At 40.8% G+C, this 24,045-nt stretch overlaps 1 protein-coding gene across 1 annotated transcript; it reads right to left on the minus strand.

Moving 5' to 3' along the window:
• Positions 1-219: 219 nt before the first annotated feature.
• Copb2 (coat protein complex I subunit beta 2) lies at positions 220-23,752 on the minus strand. Its single transcript, XM_075964907.1, has 22 exons — positions 23,614-23,752; positions 19,138-19,275; positions 16,792-16,878; positions 16,451-16,577; positions 15,499-15,647; positions 13,529-13,675; positions 12,506-12,605; positions 11,733-11,875; positions 11,305-11,504; positions 9,837-9,947; positions 8,516-8,604; positions 8,322-8,428; positions 7,389-7,532; positions 6,682-6,812; positions 6,188-6,395; positions 3,338-3,448; positions 2,303-2,517; positions 1,432-1,524; positions 1,162-1,342; positions 930-998; positions 764-832; positions 220-573 (listed from the first exon to the last, which is right to left on the minus strand). Exons 1-22 carry the CDS (start codon positions 23,614-23,616, stop codon positions 478-480), a joined length of 2,718 nt encoding a protein of 905 aa, XP_075821022.1. The 5' UTR covers positions 23,617-23,752; the 3' UTR covers positions 220-477.
• Between the last annotated feature and the right edge of the window lie 293 nt (positions 23,753-24,045).

A 24,045-nucleotide genomic window follows, 5' to 3' on the forward strand; every position in this document is an offset into this window, starting at 1 on the left:
GGACAGTCAGGAGGTATGCCCACAGCCAAACTATGCAGCCTGAGATAGTGATACAAGATCAGAAGGAGGGTTGGAAAAATGTCCCTAGCTATTCAAAGAAAGAAGGATGAGCTATTCAAAGAAAGAAGGATGAAGCTGATTCCCAGTAAGATATTTGGCTCAGGCATCTAAAAATCTAAAAACTCGATATCCATTTTCATTAGGAAGGAAACTCAGGAGTTTTTCATTAGTTCAAAAAATTTATGAGAGATGGTCTAATGGCAGACAGTATGAAAAAAAACAAAAGTGCACGTCTGCTTCAGTTAACAAGGAGAATATAGTAACTTAAATGTTGCCCATCAACTCCCCTGAAGATGAGGAAAAGGCAGTGTTCCCCCTGTTTACATATGCAAATCAAGGAGTTTCCATAGTTCTTGGTCAGGGTGATGATCAATTTGTATTTGTCTTGATCTGTTATTGAAGTAAATGGCAAACTGTTCAATCATCCAGAATATCTTCATCCAGATTGATATCTGTTGTGTCAATATCTTCTAATTCCAAATTATCCAAATCGACTTCTAGTTCTAGTAAGTTCTGCAAGGAAAGGGAGATGGCAAATGTTACACAGTGCTGTACTGAGTTACCTGGTTCACAGTCCAAAAAGAAACCTAGTTCCCTTGATATTGACGAGAGCATCGTCCCACTTGAAGCCTCTTTGAAATATGATACCAAAGACATCTAAAAGCCTACCCTCCTGATTGAGGGTGGAGGATGTCTGACCCACCTTTTCTTCTTTCTGGGTAGGTTGGGAGGCTACAATAACTGGGCTAGAAGCAGGTTTCCCATCAGGTTCCTGAAAACTCAATAAGAGGTAAATATGAAGTCAAAGGAACTTGCCAAGAGATTTCAATCAACAATGTCGATCACACTGTCACACGTTCTTTACGAACCTGCTGAATCGTGGCTCTCGAGGGCTGAAAGCCTTTTGCCTCTTCCATGACATTTCTCTCTTCATTTGGCTATCAAAATAAAACAATGATAAAATAAAATACTCTGAAATCAGAAATAATCTGAACACTTGGTCCAAATCCCAGACATTAGCTCTTAAACCATTTGAAGTTAGACTCATGGATGTCTCCTCCTTGCAGTCACACTAAATGAAGCTGGCGCTCTGCCACTCACCGTGACAAAAGGGTACTGTTTGGCTGGCCACAGATCCACATGTGTCTCCTTGACCCACTCTTCAACAACAAATGCTTCTTTTAATCCAGGGAAAAGGTTTTCATACTCTGTAGGGTCAGCAAGGGACTCTGCTGCTTTCTGGTTGACTTTTGAGAGGTTCTCCCTCCACAGCTTCACCACCCTAATATTAGAGACATCAGAGAACCAAACAGATGAAGCAATTGGGCCCTGTTTTCAGCTGAAACATTTTTCCCTAAACTAAGTGCATACCTTGAGACCTGGCTGGGTAAGTAAGTGCGGGCCAGGAAGGCAGCTTCTGGGAGTCTTCCTGTTCTGATCAAGAGCTCTAGGCACGCATCAAGCCTACAGAGGAAAGCAGAGGAATTGTTAGAGAAGTTATAGCACATAGAGATTAAAGTGTGAACCTGTTGCAGAAGAAGAATGCCCCCCCCCCTTACACATTCACTTGTTGCCAGCCTTAACATTGTCTACAAAACCAGGGGTGTGAGGGATAAGACAGCGTTCATGGCAGTGCTTAGCTTATTTAGTCTGAATAACTAAGAATATAATGGGACTTTTCAAGGAGGGTTATGGCAAGCTTGGTATGCACTCTGTAGCATGTCATAGTATAGCGGTAATACAGTTCAGAGAAAAATGTTTGATGACTCAGTCTAGGATTTTTAAGAATTGGCATGTACAGCAAGGGTAATAATACTTCCTACATGACTGGGCTTGCATTAACTCTGCTAGACCTAGAAATTCATGACATTTCCAAAGTGGAGCTCAAGCAGCAAATAGCATTTTCATCCCTCATCCTTGCACAAAACAAACCCAAAACGGCACAGTGTAGATAGTCCTCTGCCATTAGTCCTCTTGGAAGAGAACAGCTGTCTCCTGCTACCATTTGAAAAAATGGCCTAGGAGTAAGTAGCTGGTAGACTCTGTAACCCTGAACTACGCAACTACGGTAGGTAACACTATTCTCTGGCTGCCCCCACTACTCAACAACACTCAGCTGTCCATGGGCTCTTTGCCAGGATTTGTGTTTCATATTCCTCTCAAAACACTGCTATCCTCACAGTCAGCGTAGGAGTAACTGCCTATAACTCCTTAGTCTTTTAGACCTTGAGATAATACTTACTTGCCCTGTAAAAAGTAGCTCATGAATGCCACGTTATTTTTGCCATCTCTCTCCGCGCCTTCTGCTAACTTGTTGACCATATTGGCATTTCCAGAGGCAGTGGCCAAGAGCAGCAGACCCCCATAATCCTGGGCATGGTGCAGACACTCCTGGGCTAGGCTGAACTGACATTTACTAATGGCGAGTTCAGCAAGTTGTTTCCACTTCTGCTCCGACTATAAGAGATTAAGATAAAACATCTTTGGAAATAAACATTTAACGATACCAGTATTATTCTGTTACTTTGAACATTGCTGTGATGACATTATATAATTTTTGAGTTACATTTGGTAAATAGGCTCTGTCAGTCAAAAGAAGGCATGATAAAAATGTGTAATGAAAGGAAAATCACATGAACAAAATTCAAATGGTACATGGATCAACTCATTTTTATGTTTAATTACATATAGAAACTGAATCTAAGCCATATGAATGGAATTTAAACATTAGACTGCAATTATTTTAACAAATCAGTAACACTCTTTAAGGAAGAGTAGAAAATTATGTCCTTAAATATTGAGTAATGATTATGGTCATTTGTAGCTTCCGAGAAATCAAGTAAAATACACATTTAAATACTCTTGATAGCTACAATTTTCTGTACAATATTAATTTACTTGTAAATGCTGTACTTAACACATAATTGCCAGTACATAGTATATACAAAGATCTACAGAATATCAGAATTCTTTAAAATCAGTGCCTCTCACAAGTTTGTAATACAGCAAATTGTTGACATGTTTAGATTCTGAGAGCCAGGCTAGACAGGAAAAAACTTCTCAAACAGATTACACAACTAACAGTATGCTAAGTTTAACCCATTTAATTTATGCAAAGGCTATCAAAGCATTTTTGAAAAAGATCAAAGAGACAACAGCTTCACCAAAATGAGCCACTAATTCCTTGAAGAACATTAGTTAGAAAATGTTTCAGCAAAAACACGGAAGTACCTACTAACCTTCCTGGAGTTATGGAAAGTCATGGATTAGAACATACCTCTGCTTCCACTGCTAGCTGGTAAGCTATTTTCAGCTCTCCAAGTTGAAGAGCAAGCTCAAAACGATGTTCAGGATCTGTGGATACTGTAAGTGCTTGCTGCTTGAAGCCCTACACATTATTAAAAAGAAAATGTGTGACTTACAAAGAATGTGCACATACAGTATACAGACTACAAACTTTCTCAAAAGACCGTACTGACAGGAAACCATAGCCCACAGTGGACCAAATGGAATTTAACTCCAAGTTATTTGACATCCATTAGCAGTCAAGAAGATACTACCAACAGTGCAAATCAGGAGCCATTGAAATTTTACAATTCCTATTTTTTGTGCTTTTATTTCTAAAATGAAAACTTTATATTTACATCTTTAAGATCATCCTGTGACAAGGATGCTATAGGAATAAGTACTTCAACTTAAAAGGTTTTTGGGAGAGCTGGGTGTGGTCAGAACTGAAGAACTGATGTTTTTCATATATTTTAAGTCCTAATTAAATACAATTTAAATAAAATTTTAGTGATGCATCAGGGGTTCAAGGGGCACATGGTTCAGGTAAATGCAGCTGCTGGTAACCTCAAAAGTGGGCCTTAGAGGTCATCTAGTTCAGGTTTCATTTTATAAAGGTTAATGACAGAAACAGGAAGAGAAAGGCAGGTGAAAAGCAAAACGTTTCAATTTTCTATCATCTGAAGGTCATCTAGCAGCTGGGGTCCAGGCAGTGATGAGCTGTCATAGTTATGCCTTATTTGGTCTCAGATTCAGCCTATCAAGTGTCCAAAGGAAGAAAGGAAAGGTCTTCTCATGCTCTATTAAGCCATCAGGACAGGATTTTACAACAAATGTTGTAATTACAAAGTTAACTTCTGTAAGACAGAACCACTGAGGGGCAAGTTTTTAGCTCTGGGAATGTAGCAGTGTCAGAGGAAATAGGGTGCTTTACTTCTCAGCATACTGAAGGAAAAAGCCTAGTATGGAGTGGTCAGGACAGAAGCCAGACAACTTTCAGAGTTCAATCTGGACGCAGGATGGCTTTATGTTGCGGGATATGTACCACTCCACTTCCCCCACCTACCCGCTGGTGCAGTGTAAATACTGGTTCAAAATAATCCCAAATTACTGCTTTTCTTCACTAGCACTGACACAAGAGAAACCCCAGAGCAAAGGCTTCAGAAGTTTGGAACTGGTCAGGTAGGGACAGAGAAGAACAGAGGTGGCATGTGCTTGCTTTTGTATTTCTAATCTCCACTAAGATGATACTAAAGGTATTTTTTGTTTGGGGCATAAATTCCTAATAACAGGGAGAGGAACTACGACTGTGAAGTGAAATTAAAATATAAAAAATCATTATTAATGTATTAATAGGGTTAATAACTATTGATAACATTAACAATAAAATGAAATTAAAATACAAATTTTAAAGAGAACTTTTTATGATTTATTTTTATTTTATGTGTATGAATGTTGACCTACATGTATGTAAGCACACTATGTTGTGTGCCTGGTGCCTGCAGAAGTCAGCAAAGGGCCGTGGATTCCCCTGGTACTAAAATTATTGAGTTGTAAGTTGGTAAGTACTTTCTGGGAACCAAACCTAGGTCCTCTGCAGGAGCAGCAAATATTCTTAACCACTGAGCCATCTCTCTAGCCACATAACCATATCTCCAGCCCCTAACCAAGTTTTGAAAGGTTGAAAGCTGGTAGAAGAGTAAAAAGGACAGGAGAGCACAACCTGGTGTACAGCTTAGAACTCCAAGGCAGCTTATAAAGAACAATACTAAGATAAAACTGCCCAAGGCAGGCGGACAGTACAGATCCACTATTGTCCCTCCAATCCCTGACACACAGGTCTGTTCTTTGAGGGTCTCCAGTCTCAGGGATACACAACACCTGGAAAAGGGAGTCTTGAGAAAAAACAATGTTAAGAATGCAGAGGAACTAAAGGAAGTCCTAAATGTCCAGCCTCTGATTGGCTTCTACTCAGTCCACAGAATGATGGCAAACGTAGTTTCTCTATCATATCTAACTAGTTCAAGGGGAAGCTGCATTAAACTACTGTAGTGTCACTCCCATCAGAGCTGTGGACAGGCCAAAATGCTACCTAGAAGGTTTTACAGTCACTAGATTCACTAGGTGACTCTCTGGACTGCACCCCTTCCTGTGATGTCCACACCCAAGAATCCCTACTCACATGAAATGCCTAACGTTGAAAAATGAAGTCAGTTTATCACTCTATCCTTAGGCATGCAAACAGAGTAAATGCCTCTGGAGGACAGGAAAGAACATCTGATTTATACCTTGTAAAACCTACTCTATACGCTGTGAATATGTAACTGAAGTAAAAAAATGTTACATTAGGCAAAAGGCACATTAATAACGATGATTTGTTATGGGCACTTCACAACACTTTTTTAAAAAAAGTTAAAGCAAGATGCAGTATTTTTTGTTTTTGTTTTGTTTTTGGAGACAGAGTTTCTGTAGTCAAGGCTAGCCTAGAACTCAAAAATATCCCTACTTCTGCCTCCCTCGTACGGAATTAAAGTTGTGCACTCCCATGCCTAGCTAGAAATAAAAATATCAAGAACTTAAAAGGGGGGGTATGAGAGGACTGCTAAGACCAGCACCAACACTGACAGGCACCGAGGGTGCTGAGCTCAAAGACGAGTACAAGCCAAATGTGCCGCATGCTGCCACCGCAACTCAACTGAGAAACCTGACTTGGTGAGACACTCAGCGGTCAGTAAGAAACAGGAGACAGCATTCTACAATCCATATCAACATTCTGTCAAATGCTCATTTTAAAAATAAAGAAGAGAAAAAAAATAAAAAGAAGGTAGGCAAAACCTCTCACCTGTTTTTCCAAAAAGTGTGCAACTCTGGTCCTCTGTTCTTTGGGAATGGTAGGGAGGACTTTATCAGCCATGCTGAAATCCCTCCGCATGACAGCAGTCTGGTATTCCAGGACTGAAACCAGCAGGGAGTAGCTAACAATGTTCAATTCCTTATCCCCCAGATAAAGCCTATTGTCTTTAGGAATATAGCCCAGAAGGTACATTGTCCTGTAACAGACACAGAAATAAAGCTAAGACCTATTCTATGATTACAATATTACACACACACACACACACACACACACACACACACACACACACACACACACTCTCCTCACTTGCTCAAAATCTTTACATTTGATGGATGTGGTTTTGGTTACCATCAGAAAGTTTACGAAAACTAGTGTGGGGAAATCATCCTATCACTGTTCCAAGTCAAAACTACCTTTGGTTCACAAAGAACTTTTGAATTTAGGCTGCTTAAGAGAAAAAAAAGCAAAATAATATTCAGTACCTGTCCAAGTGGGCAATGGTGACTATTTCTCCTCCCACGTAATAGTTTAATCTGTTCACAGAACTTGTGTAAATGAAGCAGTCACCCACCCACAGCCCAGTTTTCACAATTTCCTGAATTTCACCAAGAACCTATAGAAAGGAAACAAAGATTATTACTATCGTAGTCAACAACAGACACCTGTGAACAAGCTGGATATGATGAAGGTGGTAAGGGAACATAAGGAATGCAAAGTGAAATTCATTTCGAGAACATTCACCCAGGAATTTCTGTCTTCATTTAAAGATGGTGTTACATGAATATTTATACTGTGAAATCTCATTGTTGTTCTAAACTGCTCAACACACATGAAACTGGAATGCTAAGTATCCCAGAGTCCTTTAGGATGTCTATCCCCACAGTGGGTGGTTTGTTTCTCCCATCTCAGGGATCATTTGAATTATTCTGGCTCAACAGTCTTAGAACCAAACATCTTCAAGTTTCCTTAGTGAAGGTATCAGAGTATGCCTGCAGAGTTCCTAAAAGAGCACACATTTATTTCAAACATACTTACTTTCAACTTGTTTGTGCCAAGATTTAAATTTTTATGTTATCAAAACTTTCACTCTCCCCAAACCTAATTTACACAGAAATGTTAAAATCAGCGTAATCTGTTTTAAGAATACAAAATATTAAAAACAAAGCCTAAGATGAGCTGAGACACTTACCTCAAAGGCATCTTCAATGCCATCTTCAGTAACCCCCTCATGTGTTTCCTGTGCAGCCAAGACTTTTTCTGACAGATATTTAAGAATAAAAAATGACTCCTCAGTGGCAATACAGACCAGCTCTCCAGAATCAGACCAGAATATCTGCAACCCGACAAACAGAAACACTGATAACTGATCTGCCTTCCTGTGTGGCCACCACAAACTACACTCTTTTCACTCCAGGATCGGTCTCACAGGAAGGGTAGCAACTGTGCAGTGTATTACATACAACTGGAAGGCAACAGCATAGGGCTGTTGTACTTAGCCCAGGAAAGCCAATGGGAGACAGGAGTGCTGTCATTCAGGAAGGGTGCTCTGCTCCCAATTCTCTAAACCAGTGATTCTTACTCCTTATTTCTCTCTCTCCATACACATATGTGCACTCATACATAAAGAAAAAAACACCACCACAAGCCAGTACCCTCTGTGGGTCATGGCCCTATTCTCTATCAGACAGACTCAGGACCACAGGGAGGCAAGATGCTCCCTAATGGCAATGTCTTATTAACAGTGAAAGCTGTCAACCAACTGGCGTCTCTAAGGCTGTTACTGGAGAAGGGCTCCTGACCATCAGCACATGAAGCATGGAAAGGCTTTTCCACATTAAAAATTCCCTAATTTCTTTTCTTCAACATGCATATTCACTTTGTTAAGATCATTTAAAATTTGAATGGCATTTGGAATTTGTATAACATTCTATGTTTTTACAAATAGCCAATGTTTACTATCTGATTCCAACGGAGAACTGATATTGTGAGCACTTTTAGATAAATGCCATGGTCTTCAGCGCAACGGGACCAGGATAGCAGTATGCAAAGGGCCCTTCTTGACGTGAGGGACTCAGACATTTCAAAGAGAAACCTCCCAAAAGCAACCAGAGGGGACACTCACATGCTTGGGCTGAATTTCAATTCTGCGGATGAGTTCTGTATTGTCCCAGTCATAGAAGGCTAAGCCATTCACAGACCTGACTCCCAGCAAGAAGCCCCCATAGATACCTTTAAAAGGACACAGAGAGATTCCACTCAAATATTCTGAGCCATTACAAAGATTCTCAAAGTGTGTCATAAATAAATAGCACTCACTTTCCGCTCCAAAATCAGGTTTAAATGACTTTTTTTCCTTAAAGTTCTTAAAAATCTTTACAACACTGTTGCTTTCTCTTATTGCATACCTAAGGAACAGAGGAAACGACATATTACACACTAAATCATAATTGCATCAAATGTTAGAAATATCTTCAACTACTTCTAATTTAATATTAATTATTCAAAAAATAAAATATATCCCCATTTGCTGGGCGGTGGTGGCACACGCCTTTAATCCCAACACTTGGGAGGCAGAGGCAGGCGGATCTCTGTGAGTTCGAGGCCAGCCTGGTCTAGAAGAGCTAGTTCCAGGACAGGAACCAAAAAAAGCTACAGAGGAACTCTGTCTCGAAAATCCAAATAAATAAATAAATAAATATAAAAAAATATATCCCCATTTGAAAAGTCACTGACCTGTTTTTGTCCTAGGATAAAACTTTACAGTTAGACAAATAATGAATGAGTTTCATGCTATATGTTATGCAAATTACTAAGGTTTACAAACCATTTTAGAAACCAGAAATGACACCAATATCAATCAAAGGTGAGTGCTTAGGTTGTGGTGCACCCATTCAAAGGAACACTACTTTACACACAAAAGAACTACTTATTGATACAGACAAAAACACGGGTGATCTCAAAAGCCAGAGCCTAGAATGCTCCAATGATATGAAACTCCAAAGACATCTAAAGAAGAAATTCTGACCTATAACATAACAGAAAACAGATCAGTGTTTGTCTGGGACTGCGGAGTGAGTTGACTAGATGGGGATAATCTGACTTTGTTGGTGGTTATGAACTGTATACACTATAGAGAGCTAAGGTGACTTCTGCTTTCATGACAGCATTTTATGAATCTTCAGAATTCGGACAGAAAGGGTTAAGAATGAACAGCAGGGGACACGCAGAAATTGAGTTTTAAAAAAAAGATCCATTAAAGTTCTTGTCCAGGTGACATGGCATAGCACCATCTCTCCCAACTACTTTATAAAGGGCAGGGCAGCCAGCCCCTTGGGAGGCCATGCCTGTGATGGCTTCCTAAGGATTTGATGCTGGGCCTACTTTGCCTTAAACCCCAAGCATCAAGTCCTGTCACAGGTTTCCTCAGATACAGGTCTTAGATCCCCAGTTGAATGGATTTATTACATTAGCCTGAGTGAGCCGGCTCAATGGTAACTCAGACAGGAGACGGGCAGTTTATCCTCTCCAAATGCCTCAAGGAAGCTGTTGTGGGGGAACTCTCTTAACATAGAAAAGCACCAACCACACTGGCACCAATACCCTATTTACAATCAGGCATCATGCAACTAAAACTTACTCTGAAGAATCGTGGGCCCATGCAAACTCCTGGGCAGACCCAAAGCTCTTGTTTCTCAAAGCCATTGCTGTGTAGATGATATACTCCCCATCGCCACACACCACAACAAACCTAGAAATGACAGAAGTCACAGTGGCAATCGCAAGAAGTATCAGGAAACAGTAATCCACATTTATAATAAAATAACTCAGTAACAAATGCTTCTTTAGTCAACTATTATAATTTAAAATGTTAGTTACACATTTCTTTGCATATGCTGTATATAATATTCTAAGCAACGAGTCCAAAAGCAATTATCAATATAGGGTAAATGACAAAAACATTGTTGCAGTGGCCTTTTCTGGTGAACAGGAGACAGGAGAGCAAGCACAGCTGGAGATGCAGAGAACTCCAGTCATGCGGTAGTGCTTGCTGAGCACCAAGATGCCCACCACCTTGCTCATGGCATTCACACCACAAGGCACTACCTTACAGCAAGTTTACCTGCACACCGATGTATATCATTTATAGGAACAAAAAAATCTTATTCAACTGATAAATTTATTAAAATAAACAGGATCATTAACATTTAAATAACAAAAATAGCATGTTACATACCCAAACATCTCTTCCCAATAGACAAAATACCTCTTTTCAAATTTCATTTAGAAAATAATAATGTCTGTTATTAAAGGTCAGTCTAAGGTAAAATGAACCTTACAGCAAAAAAAAAAAAGTTTGAAGATATTAATATATATGCCTTAACTTTCATAAGGTAATTAAAAATGTAATCATCACTGATTAAACCATAATACTATACTTTGGCCATTTATGATAGCGAAGATGGCTTAAGACATCCAGATACACTATAAAATGATTTATAAGGCTCTAGAGCAGTGGTCCTCAGCCTTCCTAGTGCTGTGACCCTTTAATACAGTTCCTCATGCTGTGGTGACCCCTAACCATAAAATTTTTTGTTGCTACTTCATAACTGTAATTTTGCTACTGTTATGAATTGTAAATACCTCATATGTGATCCCCCCAGAGGGGTCAAGAACCACAGTTGAGAACCACAGCTCTAGAGGTCTGAGTTAAACTTACTGTTGTAGAAACTTCTCTCACACAGCAGTTATTACTTTATAAATCTTAAAGGAAAACAGAACTGACGATTCAGATTGTGACTAAGAAACACAAGTTTTCTAATCCCAAACTTTCAGAAGACACACTGGAGCTAGTCTTCCATAAGAACAGTAAGGCCCCTTGTAGGCTAGGACCAGGTCCCTGACCCCAAGAACACAAATCCAGTGCATCTGAAGTACGAGGAAACAATACCATGCAATGACACTGTGCCACTCTGCATGTCAACTCCATCAACTGACGTGGCTGCCTCAACTGTGGAACCATGGAGCAGGGTCCAGCATGGGGATGGATTAAGGACATGCTGTGCAGATGCGAAGTTGCTCTGAGAGGGATGTTAGTGACAGCTTACCTCCCGTTAGGATTGTGCTGAATAGTCTGTGGATATATTTCACAACTGCCCATATCCTTTACTGCCAGTGGCAATCTTTCTCCATCTTTAATTTCAGCATCACCCATTGCTTTTAGGTTGGCCTGTTGAACTTCTGAATGCTTGGCCCAGATTATCTTTCCATTGGCATCCATGGACATGGCAGGTTCCTCCCGACCAAGCTGGAACAATGACAGATAGCTCTTAGTGACTAAAAGAAAGTCAAAAACCACACAACAGTCGTTTCCCCCTCATGGAGTCTTATTTCCTTTCTTCCACGTTAAACTGTCATTGCCTAATCTCCTCTAGTTAATGATAGAAATGTTAATTTAACACAACTGATGACTTGGAAGATGGCCTTACAACAGTGGCTCTGCCTATGTCTACACATTTAAACAAAGTATAATTACCTTAACAATGATGCTCCCTTCATCATAGCCCAGAGCGACATTGTTGGACCCTCGCAGACTGGCCACACACCACACCCTCTCCATTCCATAATTCAGTGTGCTCTCAAGCCGGTAGGTGCTAGAATGCCAGATTCTCACCGTTCCTAAAAAGCAACATGAACATTCCCTTTGGATATGAACGATGTGAGCTTTCCTTTTAGATATGAGCATCTAAGATAAACTGTGGTGAATGAGCTGCATGGAAGTCTTTCTATTTCAATAAAAGTAATTTCTAGTAATTTTATGACATTTAGATCTATATTCTTTATCTGAGTTTACAAAGCAACGAAAATGAAATAGCAAAAAATTTACAACTAAGAAACTAGAACTAGGCAATTAAATTTAAGTGTAAAAACATGTATCACGTGTTTGCTGGTATAACTTCTTCTCCCTCTTGCTATATTTCTATGAGTAGCATGTTCTCATCTCTTAATCTACCCAAAACATGTATTTCAAGGTGGCAGAGCCTGAATTTGAACTCAGGTCTGTCAGACTCCAGATCACAGGCTTTTTCAGTTCCTCTCTAGACTATCTGATGTCCTTTTATTTAAGTGATAGTGTAAAAGACACTAGAATGGTGGTGATAAAGCCGCTTTATTCTCCTCATATTGTAACCTAGAATCCTAATCCAAATAGGGAAACAGGTAGAAATCTCCCACTGAATGCTGGGCACCACCTGGTTTAAACACGCAGCGAGTCATGTCAAGCACACAGTGACACTGACTCTGACCTACCATCTTCTGACCCTGTGATGATGATGGGCAGCTCAGGATGGAAGCTTGCACAGGACACATTCTGGGCATGCCCCTCCAGGGTCTGCACACAAGTTTTATTCTGAAATCAAGACACAGAAAACAGATTCAGTACTGAAAGCAAATAACACATCTTTAATTTTCTCAGTGCACCTTCTCTCCGCCTGATAGTGGTTATGGCAAACTCAACAGACCTAATACAGACATTTTAAAAGCATTATTCTTTTGTTTTATATATGACTATGTTCTTCAATTATGTCATAGGTAAAAGTAAATGTGATTATTACACTTAAAGAAAATCCCAAGAGATAGGTTTTGTCTGAATATTATTTTCCTGATAATTACATTACTTTTTATCTATGACATAATCAATTTCTTTATTGCACAGACTTCACCCTTGGTCGAAGGAGACCATACTGTTTTAGCCTTTTAATTTTTTCTAGATTAACACAAATCTAAGAAAGTTTCAAAGTAAAATTGTGGTTTGTTTATTTTTTTAGGCCTACTTGCTTGTGGAAACTTTTTTCCCAGACAGAGTCTTGCTATGTAGCCTATGCTACATAGCAATCCACCTGCCTCAGTCTCCCTAATACATAGATGGTACCACTACACTCTGCTGTTGGGAAACTACTTACGATGTGAGAATGTGGAGTATGAGTGCACACCTAGGAGCGAGGTTACATCACAACACTCACTGCTGTGCTTGTGTTCTTTCAGACACAGAGGACTGGGAATGAGGACACTCAGACATGTGTGCTTTAATATGACAAGGCAAAAGCCCTTTAAACAAACAATAAGCATGCTGGCATTTTGTTCTTAAAATCTTAAAATGCATTTGTATTTGTTTTTATGAGTGGGAGAATTCTAGGACCACAATTTAGGTGCAAATACTGGGGCCTTAACTAAGACTCTCTACAGAGTTCTTCCTTCCAAGTCTCAGCGGTGCTATAGGAAGCAGTAAAGACCAAGTCCAGCATATAACAAGGAAGGGTATAGGAACTGTACCTGATAATCCCATATCTTAACAAGACGGTCATCTGCACCTGAAATGAGGTACGGCTTGTCACCACCACTGTAGTAATCAATGCAATTCACGCCCTTTTCATGTCCCTCCAGAGTGAAGTTTGGTGATGAAGACCCCAGCTGCCACACCTTCAGAAAACAGCAACATTTGCCAGTCAGCACTCTGAGAGGCAGCTCCACCCACTCCTCACAGGAGACATCAAACACCATAGCCAAGACAGTGTTAACTTCCAGGGAGCATAATCACTGCTCTCTGCAGATGCCAATTCCCAGGCTTCTCCATACAAATTATGGTTCAGCTCGTGTCTAGTTAGCTTTTTGTCAACTTCACACAACTAGTCATCCGGGAAGAAGGGCTCTAATTGAGAAAACACCTCCATCAGAATGGCCTTTTCTTGATTAATAATTGATGTAGGAGGGCCCAGCACACTAAGGGGGGGTGCCACCCCTAGGCAGATGAGCCTGGATGGCCTGAGAAAGCATGCTGAGCAAGTCATTAACTATGGTGCTCCTCCACAGTTCTGCTTCTATTCTGCCTCCAGGTTCCTGCATGAGTTCCTGCTCTGACCTCCCTAGATGATGGACTAAAAGCTATAAGATAAATAAGCCCTTTTTTCCCCAAGTTGCTTCTGGTCAGTGTTTCATCACAGCAACAGAAAGCAAACTAAGAATACCGGTATACAGGCAGAGTGTAAGAATCAGTACATAACACTTTGAGGATCTCTGCTTAAAGGTAAGTAAGGGTTTGACAAGCAATTTAGTGGATTGGTAACATGTACTAAAATGAAAGAAAACCTGTCAGGCAGAGAGGCACAAGCCTATGTTCCCAGCAACTGGGAAGTTGAGAAAATTGAGAATGTGAGGCCAGTATGGGCTACACAGTAAATTCTGGACCACCTTAGGATACACTGGGGACCCTGGCTCAAAAATAAATATATAAACCTAATTTAGTAAAGAAGTTAGAACTGATCTGTTTCCCACCTATGTCAAAAGGGCAATTAAACAAAAGGTTAGTTACAAGGCTAGGTAAAAATCTGAAGATCTTCAAACACATAATAGCTTAAATGAGTTAAATTAATAAAAATGTTATCTATATGTAAGCAAAAATAATATGACTTGGATTTTATTTGAAGTCAATGGACAGGAAGACAGTATGAACAGAAATCTGACTACACTCGCTGCAGCATGCATGTGTCCAGTACAGCCAAGGCACTGTGCTGTTCTCTCAGAATGTCTTCTTGGGGCTGTGAAAGGGCAGATACAGCTCCTGCCCCAAACATCCAGTCTGTCATGGGGATAAAGGATTCCAAATTACATGAATTATGACTCAATGTGAAGACTGTTACTAGAAGTAAAAGCTAGGGAGAGTGGCATACAGTCTAGAGCTCAGGTGCTTGAGTTTCTCAGAATGACTCTCTGTGCAAACCCTTAGAGAGCTGCAGAGGATAAATGTCCGGAGAGAAATAAATCTAAATGGGAGAATGAAAAGACCAGAAGTCCAGAGGAATTGCTGGCGGAAGGCAATGTTCTAGGAACACCCGTGGCATTTCTAGAGGACAGAGAGTATAGAATCAAGGTTATACTGGTGTCTATAACAACAGCCCACATTAGCCCTGACAATTTTGTATTTCATTCTTAGGTAGCTGTAGTTTGCTCTGAAAGCGTGAACTGACAAGATGAAGTCTATAGATAAAAGAAGCCCATAGGAAGAACAGAGACAGGAAGGGGAGATGGCAGCAGACAGAATTTAAATGTGACCCAGACAAAAGATGAGGAAGAGGTAACAATGACTAAAGGACACACAGAAAACGGCGACCTAGAAAATCATGGCAGTGCTTCCTATCTTAAGATCCCAGAGTGTACACTCATTTTACACTACGTTCCTTCCATAAGAGCACAGGAGCAGTTTTCTGGCCAGGCACAGGAAAGCAGAAAACAGAGTGGACACCTACCTTGATGGTCCTGTCCAGAGAGGCACTGGCGAACTGATTGTTATCTTTGGGGTTTATCACAATCTGCATAACGTAATGTGTGTGTCCTTCAAACACTTGTGAACAAGACCATTTTTTATCCCAGTCCCAGAGCTTAATAAGCATGTCATCTACAACAAAAGAAAGTCAAGTCAGTTGTAATTTGCTTTTCATTTCTGTAGTGAGACAGTCTTGGTTTCTTTTAAGGCAACAAACTAGCAGAGTTTACACACTCCGTTACCTAAACCATAGAACCAATGCTGGAAAAGATCTCCAAGTACCCATTTACCTCATGGCAAACCTAACTACAGAACAGGAACAAAATGTATATAATTAACTACTAAAAGCAGACAAAAACCATGAGGATAAAAAAATCTTTTAATTTAATTTAAGAGGAGCTGTGATCACCATCTAAGTCTGACTGGACAGCGCTGACTGCTGAAAGAGGCAGCTTTTGTCTGATGAGACAGACTGCTTTATAAAAGTTCTCACTTGTTAATTTAAGAACATTTCAAAGACTACTACCAACTCAGGGCTACCCAGGGATATCACCCTCCCACAGGGCCACTGCTTTACACTAATACCAGGGAGGTAGGTAATCTGAATATGCAGACAAACCAACCAGTGTCCATGGCAACCTGCCAATAGCCCACTCATCAGCATACTAACGAGCTTTCTGCTCCCTAGACACTGAAGCATCTAGACCTTTGTATTTTCCCTGACAGGAACTGGAGCAATTGCAATATCATCCTAAATACAGTTACTTCATTAAAATACACAGGTGGGCAGCATCAGTGGCACAGTAAAGCATTCAGAAGTTTAAAAGACGCTCGGAGTGAGAGCCCCACTGCTAACAGCAGTTAAAGTCTAACACGCCTCACTGAAAGGAAATCATTACTCAGAGTGCACACGACTGAAACAGGTTGTCTCTTACCACTGCTGGTGAGAATGAACGGCTGGGTGGGATGAACAGCAATACAGCGAATGTAATCTGAGTGTGCTTCAAACATATGTACTCTATCCAGGGTGTTATAATTGAACACTCTAATCTGCATATCATCCTAGGAATAGAGGGTTTAAAATGTCACTACTATGAGGTAAACTGCATAAAAAGCTAAACAGTATCATTATAGGCTCAAGGCAAGGCATAACATCCATCCTTCAAATGCTACATCTAATTAATTATCTAAACAAATCAGGCATTACAACTCTGCAGTTGGTATTTATAACCACTGGCCAATCAGAGGATAGAGTTTGATATTCAGAAGTACTTACTGCTCCTGTCACTACCCAGTTCTTCCTTGCGACAAACTTTGCAGCTCGAACAGGAAGATCACATACTTCAAAGGTCTTCACCAGTGTCTTGAAATGTTAACAAGAATAAACAGGTTGAGTTACGAGGAAACAACTAAAAGGTCTTATTCTGCTCTACTTAAACATCAGACAATAAAGCATTTCTAGTTTAAAATGTTGTTAAAGAACGTATGACAGCTCAACATTAAAATGCAGGAGAGGGACTAATCACCCTTTCTTTAGCAGATTTGAAAATAAAAAATTAAAAGAGAAAGCAGAAGGTCACAGGACGGCATTCTGGACCCTCTGTCCTCTGGCCCTCCTCTCTTTGGAAACCTTTACTCCCTTCAGTACCACTGCTCAGGGGGAATCAAGTTCACTTTCTATATTCCCACCATACTCTGCAAGGGGGAGGCATCACCACTGGGAACCCACACCTACAACAGTGCTGAATTCAGCTGCTGTGCGGTCCACTCAGCTACCTGTTCAGTTAGCTTAAGTTTCCTTTAAAAATTGAGCCACAAGGGACTGGAGAGATGGCTCAGGGGTTAAGAGCACTGGCTGCTCTTCCAGAAGACCTGGATTCAATTCCCAGCAACCACAGGTTAGCTCACAACTGTCTGTAACTCCAGTTCCATGGGATTTGACACTCTCACAGAGACATACATGCAGGCAAAACACCAATGCACATAAAAATAAACTAAAAAAAAACAGAGCCATAAATGGGGTGTAGTGGTGCAGTGGCACACACCTTTAATCCCAGCACCTGGGGCAGAGGCAGGCAGATCATTGTAAGTTTTGAGGCACGAGAGCCAGGGCTACACAGTGAGACTCTGTTTTCAAAAATAAAATAAAATAAAATAAGACTTTTTGAGCCCATAGAAATGACACAAACAAGATATAATTTCTTTTTCACATCTTAGCAACATTATTTCTAGAAAAATACTATGGGGATTTTGTGGTTATTGTTCGTTTGTTTTAGTAAGCATGAAAACTAAGAAGTTTAGATGTCCCCCGGGTGCTCAGAATGGATCATCTACATAAGTTTTAAGGGGGAAATTCTGGAATCTAGAAAAGTCAGATATGAACAGATATCTTTGCTTTCCCATGTTAAATGCCTGTTCTTTAAAATTCTAAAAATTAAACTATTTTTTTTAAGTTTTGTTTTGAGACAAGAGTTTCTCTGTGTAGTCCTGGCTGTCCTGAAACTTGTTCTGTAAACCAGGTTGGCCTTGAACTCGGAGATCCACTGTCTCTGCTTAGGATTATGGGTATGTGTTGTCCTGACCGGGCAAAGCTATCATTTTTAAAGCCTTTCTATACCAAGAAAGCAATAATGAAGAGTTTCAGGAACACGACACATCTTATTGGTTCATTAACCAAGACACACTGAAAAAAACCAACAGAGTCTGGTTTACAAGAACTGCTAAGGCCACGCTGGCTCCCCAGGACAGACTTCAAAGATTCTTAAGACAAATCTTGAGTAAGTGCCACCAAGATACATAGCTGCTACCAGGTAACTATGACATCAACAGAGCAGCTGAATGCAGTCTGCAAGATAGCAAAAAAAAGGCACAAAATCTTTTGAATTAACAAATCCAAGGCTGTTTGGAGCAGTGCAGAGAGGCCAGCTGTAGAGCAAACCGTCATGACTGAGTAACACATGAGGTGCTGCGGTGGGACAAATGGCAAGAAAAGTCAACTCACACTCCAGGAGCTAAACCACCTAAAGAGTGGAGAAGGCCGCATGCTTCAGCCATGGAAGTGCTCCATGTAAGTCAAGAAAGTAGCAGCTCACTCTGAGATGGTTCTTTGTGAATCAGAAACAACTGCCTGTCATTTTATTCCATGGGCTTACCAGTTCTGTCATGCAAAGATCACAACAATTATCATCCATTCAGAGTAATAAATCAAGACTCAGTGTGGTTAAGATTTGCCAGTAAATTAGCAGCAGGTAGGCACCAAATAATAAAACACTGCTGTTGTTTTAAAACACTGTACCTACTACCTCAAAAAGGGCACCAAATTTCCTTATTTGAAATGTAAGAGCATTTGGATTCACCCCTAAAAATGCTGTTGCCACTCTCAACATACACGAATGGCAACTAGTGACAGAGGGGAAAAGAGAAGCAGAACAAAAGTTGGTGATAATATTATCTACACCAACGTTGCTGTATTTAAATACCACATACAATATGCCCAGAAGAGTTTCTCCCACAAGCAACACCCACACAAACCTAACTCCTGTTGAGAAGCAACACACATACAGCTGTTGGACTCTGGTGCTTCTTTATTAATAGTGGTATTTTATTGCTAAGGAAGTCTTACCTGAGTTTCATGATTCCAAACACACACGCTGCCATTGTAAAGACTAGCCAACATCCATGGCTCTGTAGGATGCAAATCCACACTCTTAACTCGATCAGATCTAGCAGTTAGCTTTCTCTTGATGTCAAGTCGAAGAGGCTAAGGAGAAAAGAAAATTGTTGAGAAAATTAAATTGTTAAATCAAATAAAATATTTTTGAAATGATATATCAAGAGGCTTATGAAACAATTGTTTTCACTTTGTTAAATTTTGAATAGTTTCATGTCTAATGCACACATGTTAATCACACTTAGAAAAATGAGATTTTTTTTTTAAGTTTGTATTTATAGCAGTGGTTTTTAAATTTTACTTATCCAGACCTCTTTCTTTATACACTTAAAATTTATGAGGACTTCAAGTGATAATGTTGATATGTAACAAAAACAATCATCTCAAACACCTCTGGCCTCAAACACATCTAGTTAGGAAGCAGAGTACGTAAATCATTTCTTGGAGAATGGATGTTGCTTTGATGCTGCCTGAGTGAGAAGGGGGTTCCTTAAAGAACAAATCCACGGGTCTATCCCATACTCTGAATAGATATCAACTCCTGCCTGGCTTTTTATAATGTAATACACTGGTCATTTGAGAAATGATGGTTCATTGAGTTACACAGATCCATAAATATGACATATTTCATTACACTGAATCAGAAGTCACATTTATTAATTAATACCACTACCTACTTTAGCTGACAGGCCTTTGAGTATGAGAAATACATGAAGTTCAGTCTCTAAAATTCTATCATCAGTAACAAACATGGTCAGGGACCAGGTAACATCTTTCAGTTACCAGACTATGTCTAATAAATGTCTGAAGAAGCAGCACCATATCAAGTAACGCCTGCAACCTGAACTTTATCTGTATTGAAGTGCCTTTTGCACCAGACATATGTGGCTTTACAAATATTTTACACATCCTCTTTCTGTCATGCAAATATTTAGAAGATGCCTACTCAGGTGTTGAGATTGACAGCATTCTTACAAAAAGTCTTACTTTAAAAACAACTGTTTGACAATCAAGAATATATCAGGTTGGGTGTAGTGGTGCACTCCTGTAATCTCAGCACTTTAGGCCCAGGAAAAGAGGACTGTGAGTTCAAGGTCAGCCTGGGCCACAAGGTAAAACTCTTGTCTCAAAAAGGGTGTGTTATCAGCACAGTCTAGCCTGTTCCAGCATGGTCACCTTTCATCAGTGCAAATATAAACCTAATGGAAAGGCCAATAGCATCCTACTACTGGTGAAACTTCAGATCTGTGGCTTCAGAAAACAGTAAGGGACCTCTAAGGAACTACAGATGATACTTCTAGAACACCTACTTTATAGACAGGTAAATAAATGCAAACTAAACTAAATTTAAACATCAACTAAATCACAATCTCATGTCCATGCCATTACTGTTATACGAGGAACTATTGTGAAGCTGTAGTCATCCTAAGCCATAGGAAATGAGCTCTTTGGAACTAATCAGACATGGGGGTGGGGGATATTTAAACTGTAGACAAGCAGTAATGTCTGATCAACAAAGGTTTTATTCACGTCCATAAAGGCCTTTTGAACTTATAGAAACACTGAAAAATTAGAACTAATTTGAACAAAACGAAGCCATAAAATAGCAATAGTTTTAAAACTGCCCCTTTCCAGTCGGCCTCATTACCTGAACCACGGAACAGAAATGATTTGACCAACTGGTTTCTGTTTCTCCCTGGGATGCCATTTCAGAAGTAACCCATTAGACAACGATGCCCTGGAGCAGCAGGTTCCACTCTCTCCTATGGGCTAATTTAAAACGCATTTCCCTTTCAACAAGCCTAAAGCACAACCTGAAAGCTTTCTTGGCAGGAAGAGTTACTGGACTAGCTTCTTTGCACTGTTCCATTCACGAATGGGACAGAAATTTAGGGTGACTTTTCAACACGAGGATCCAACAGAGGTAATATCCTGAAACAAACACCTACCACGGTCTCTCTTCCCTCTTTTGGATCTCTGTCAGGTGTAGGTCACTGTCTACTGCTCTTCAGTGCATGCCTCCCTCACCTCCAACAACTGTTTTCAAGATCCATGTTCTAACTCTTCAGGTCCCTTGAGAACACTTCCACTGTCACTTGTTCCTATCCATCTCAAACTTACTCAAGCCACCATCTTTAAATCATACGCCAATCAGGAAGGCGGCATCTTCTCAATGTCTTCTGAACCTCTGCCCTACTCACTACTGTCACAAATTTTAACTTCTTCCTCTCATCTTAGAGTCAACAAACAGGAAGAATATTTATGCCAGGAGTCATAGTGGGATCTTTTGCACAACCTACCACATCCGAGTATATACTTATAAATATATACTTTATGCTCACAATGATTTAAAATTGATCAAAGTGCTCAGGGATCTTTGAACAACCCCGTACAGCTCCACATACTCCAATGCACAGACACTACTTTAAAATATCCATTACTGCAGGCAAGAGCGCCTACAGTCATACTTACCATCATAGTCACAATGTAAAAGCTACTGTAGCAGGTCCTGGATAGTTAAAGTACTCACAATGTATCCTCATCCCCGGACTTAGTTCAAATGCCACTGTCACCAATATGCCCTTTCTGATCAGCCTAGCCAGGACTCCTCCCCATTCACCATGGTACATCTGTGCACACAGCTCTTCTTGCTTACTGAGTGAATACTTCTTAAGGGCAGGATCACTGCTTATAGAGGTCTTTCTCTCCACACCTTATTTATTTGGGAATGGGGAGAGGAACAGGTGTATTAACAAAGTCCAGAGTCTTGCTACATTCAAACCTCAGCTGCAACAGTTAGACATGCAGTAAAAAGTTTGACTTTCATAAACAGGGATAATAATATCTACCTCTTGGTGCTTTGAGCAGTAAATTCAGAGTTCAGTTAGAGCAGTGCAAGGCTTATAGTAACCACCTCATAAGCATTACTCATAATGATCTACAGGCGGCTATCAAAATCAGCTGGCAAATGTTTAGCAAAATGCAAGACAGTAAATACTCCTATGGTAAGTGGGCAAACGTATACATTCATGTTTTGTGCTTTCGACTCGAGACTTAAAATACAGTCATCCTTTGGTGTCTGCAGATGGTTCCAGTACCCTCCACCAAACCAAAATCCATGGTTGCTCAAGTCCACTTATATAAAATGGTGTGGTATATGCTTCTAATCTACCCATTGCTCTCTGCCATCTCTAGATTAGTTAAAACACCAATACAAGGTCAAAGACTTATACTATCACAAGATAAATGTCAATGCATGTCCATGGTATTTTCCCCCAAATGTCTTCCAGTCAAAGCTGGTTCCGTCTGTGGGTGTGGAAATGGCATAAAGAAATGAAAGCAATATTTGACTATTAAAAAATGTCTTAAGATGAAATTAGGCATATCCAAGGGCTTTCTCTAAAATGACCCAATCAATATGAGCTGTTTAATATAAAATGATTACCATACAAGGTCTGTTGAGGTGGCTTCTCAACTTTGGGGACCCAATAAAGTGTACAAATGAGGATGGTATGGGAGGAGCTGGAAACACTAAACTTTATTCCAAACTCTTCCTCCAAGAGGTTTCCTGGGAGTTGCCATGCCTTTCACTAGCCAATCCTGTTTCGACTTTTCCACAATCTGCTTTGTGAAAATGTAGTCTTAAGTGTTTTTTTAAACCACCAGGTAAGGGACTTGGAATTATTTCCTCCAGTCTTCAATCGCCAGAATATTTGCTCACGTGAGCCATAAAAAAATAAAACAGGCAAGAAAATATTTACGAATACAAATACTGATTTTGTTTCTTACTTTTTTTCCCAGGAAAGATAGCCTCACACGTTTTACATTGTAACGATCCCGTGCAGAGGCATTTCTGGTCACATTTGGGCGTGACGATGATGATTTTTTTAACAAGTGCAGAAAATCACATAAGCTAGTTTTATAAACAATTTCCTAATCTTTCTTTGCCCCTAGAAAACGACGACTGAAATGCCACCTTTGACTCCATACACATTTGACTTTGTTTTCCTCTAAGTTTGCAATGTGGGGTCTGCACACTACCAAAACACCGCTCGCAACCTGGATGCTGGATTAGCAGACAGACACCAGCTTAATGACAGAATGAAGTGATTTTTGTCCAAGTTGCCTTTGGGGTCCGTTTTCTGCCCCTGGCATTCACTTGCGCTACTGGACCCAGTGCAGAGGGCGGGTGCACAGACAGGCGCCCTGACTGCCAGGAGGGCCAGCAGCTGCTCACTCGCAGGCACCCAAACCACCCCAGCCTCCAGGTCAGGCCTTCTGCCTAGCAGGGTTCCAACAGGACGGTAGGACCCCGCCAGGCCGCAGCAGGGGCGCAGACCGCGTCTCACCACGGTCCCCAGCCCGGGAGCCCCCGGAACCCGCCGCATCCGGTGAGCTTCGCTCTCTGTCCCGCAGAGCCCGACCTACCATGGCTCCGACTGTCCGAGCCCGAGCCTCTCACGGCTCCCGGCGTCACTGATCCTGAGGAACCCACCGACCCGTGGACCGGCTGACCCACTGACGTGGAACTTCCGGGAAGCGGTTCTCGCGATACTCGGAACCAGGCTGTGCGCCTGCGTAAATTCCCCGAAAGGCGGTCTGTGCCAGGCCCCGCCCCAGTTTCCTAGGTAACGCGGCTTTCCGCGGCTCCGCTTGCTGAGCTGGCTCAAGTGTGTGGCGCTGCGGCCCCGGGAGGGCGGTGGCTGTCCGAGCCGGTGAATGCTCACCTTCGGTCAGGTTCAGAAAGACGGGAAGATGGAGCTCTGTGCTGGATTCCTGCGAATGCCAGCGGCAGCGGAGGAGCCCGGAAGCTCTGTTCGACCAGCTCGGGCAGAGAAAACAAGGCTCTATAACAGTGTT

Source organism: Microtus pennsylvanicus, chromosome 3, assembly GCF_037038515.1.
Source record: "Microtus pennsylvanicus isolate mMicPen1 chromosome 3, mMicPen1.hap1, whole genome shotgun sequence".
Classification (NCBI taxonomy): domain Eukaryota; kingdom Metazoa; phylum Chordata; class Mammalia; order Rodentia; family Cricetidae; genus Microtus; species Microtus pennsylvanicus.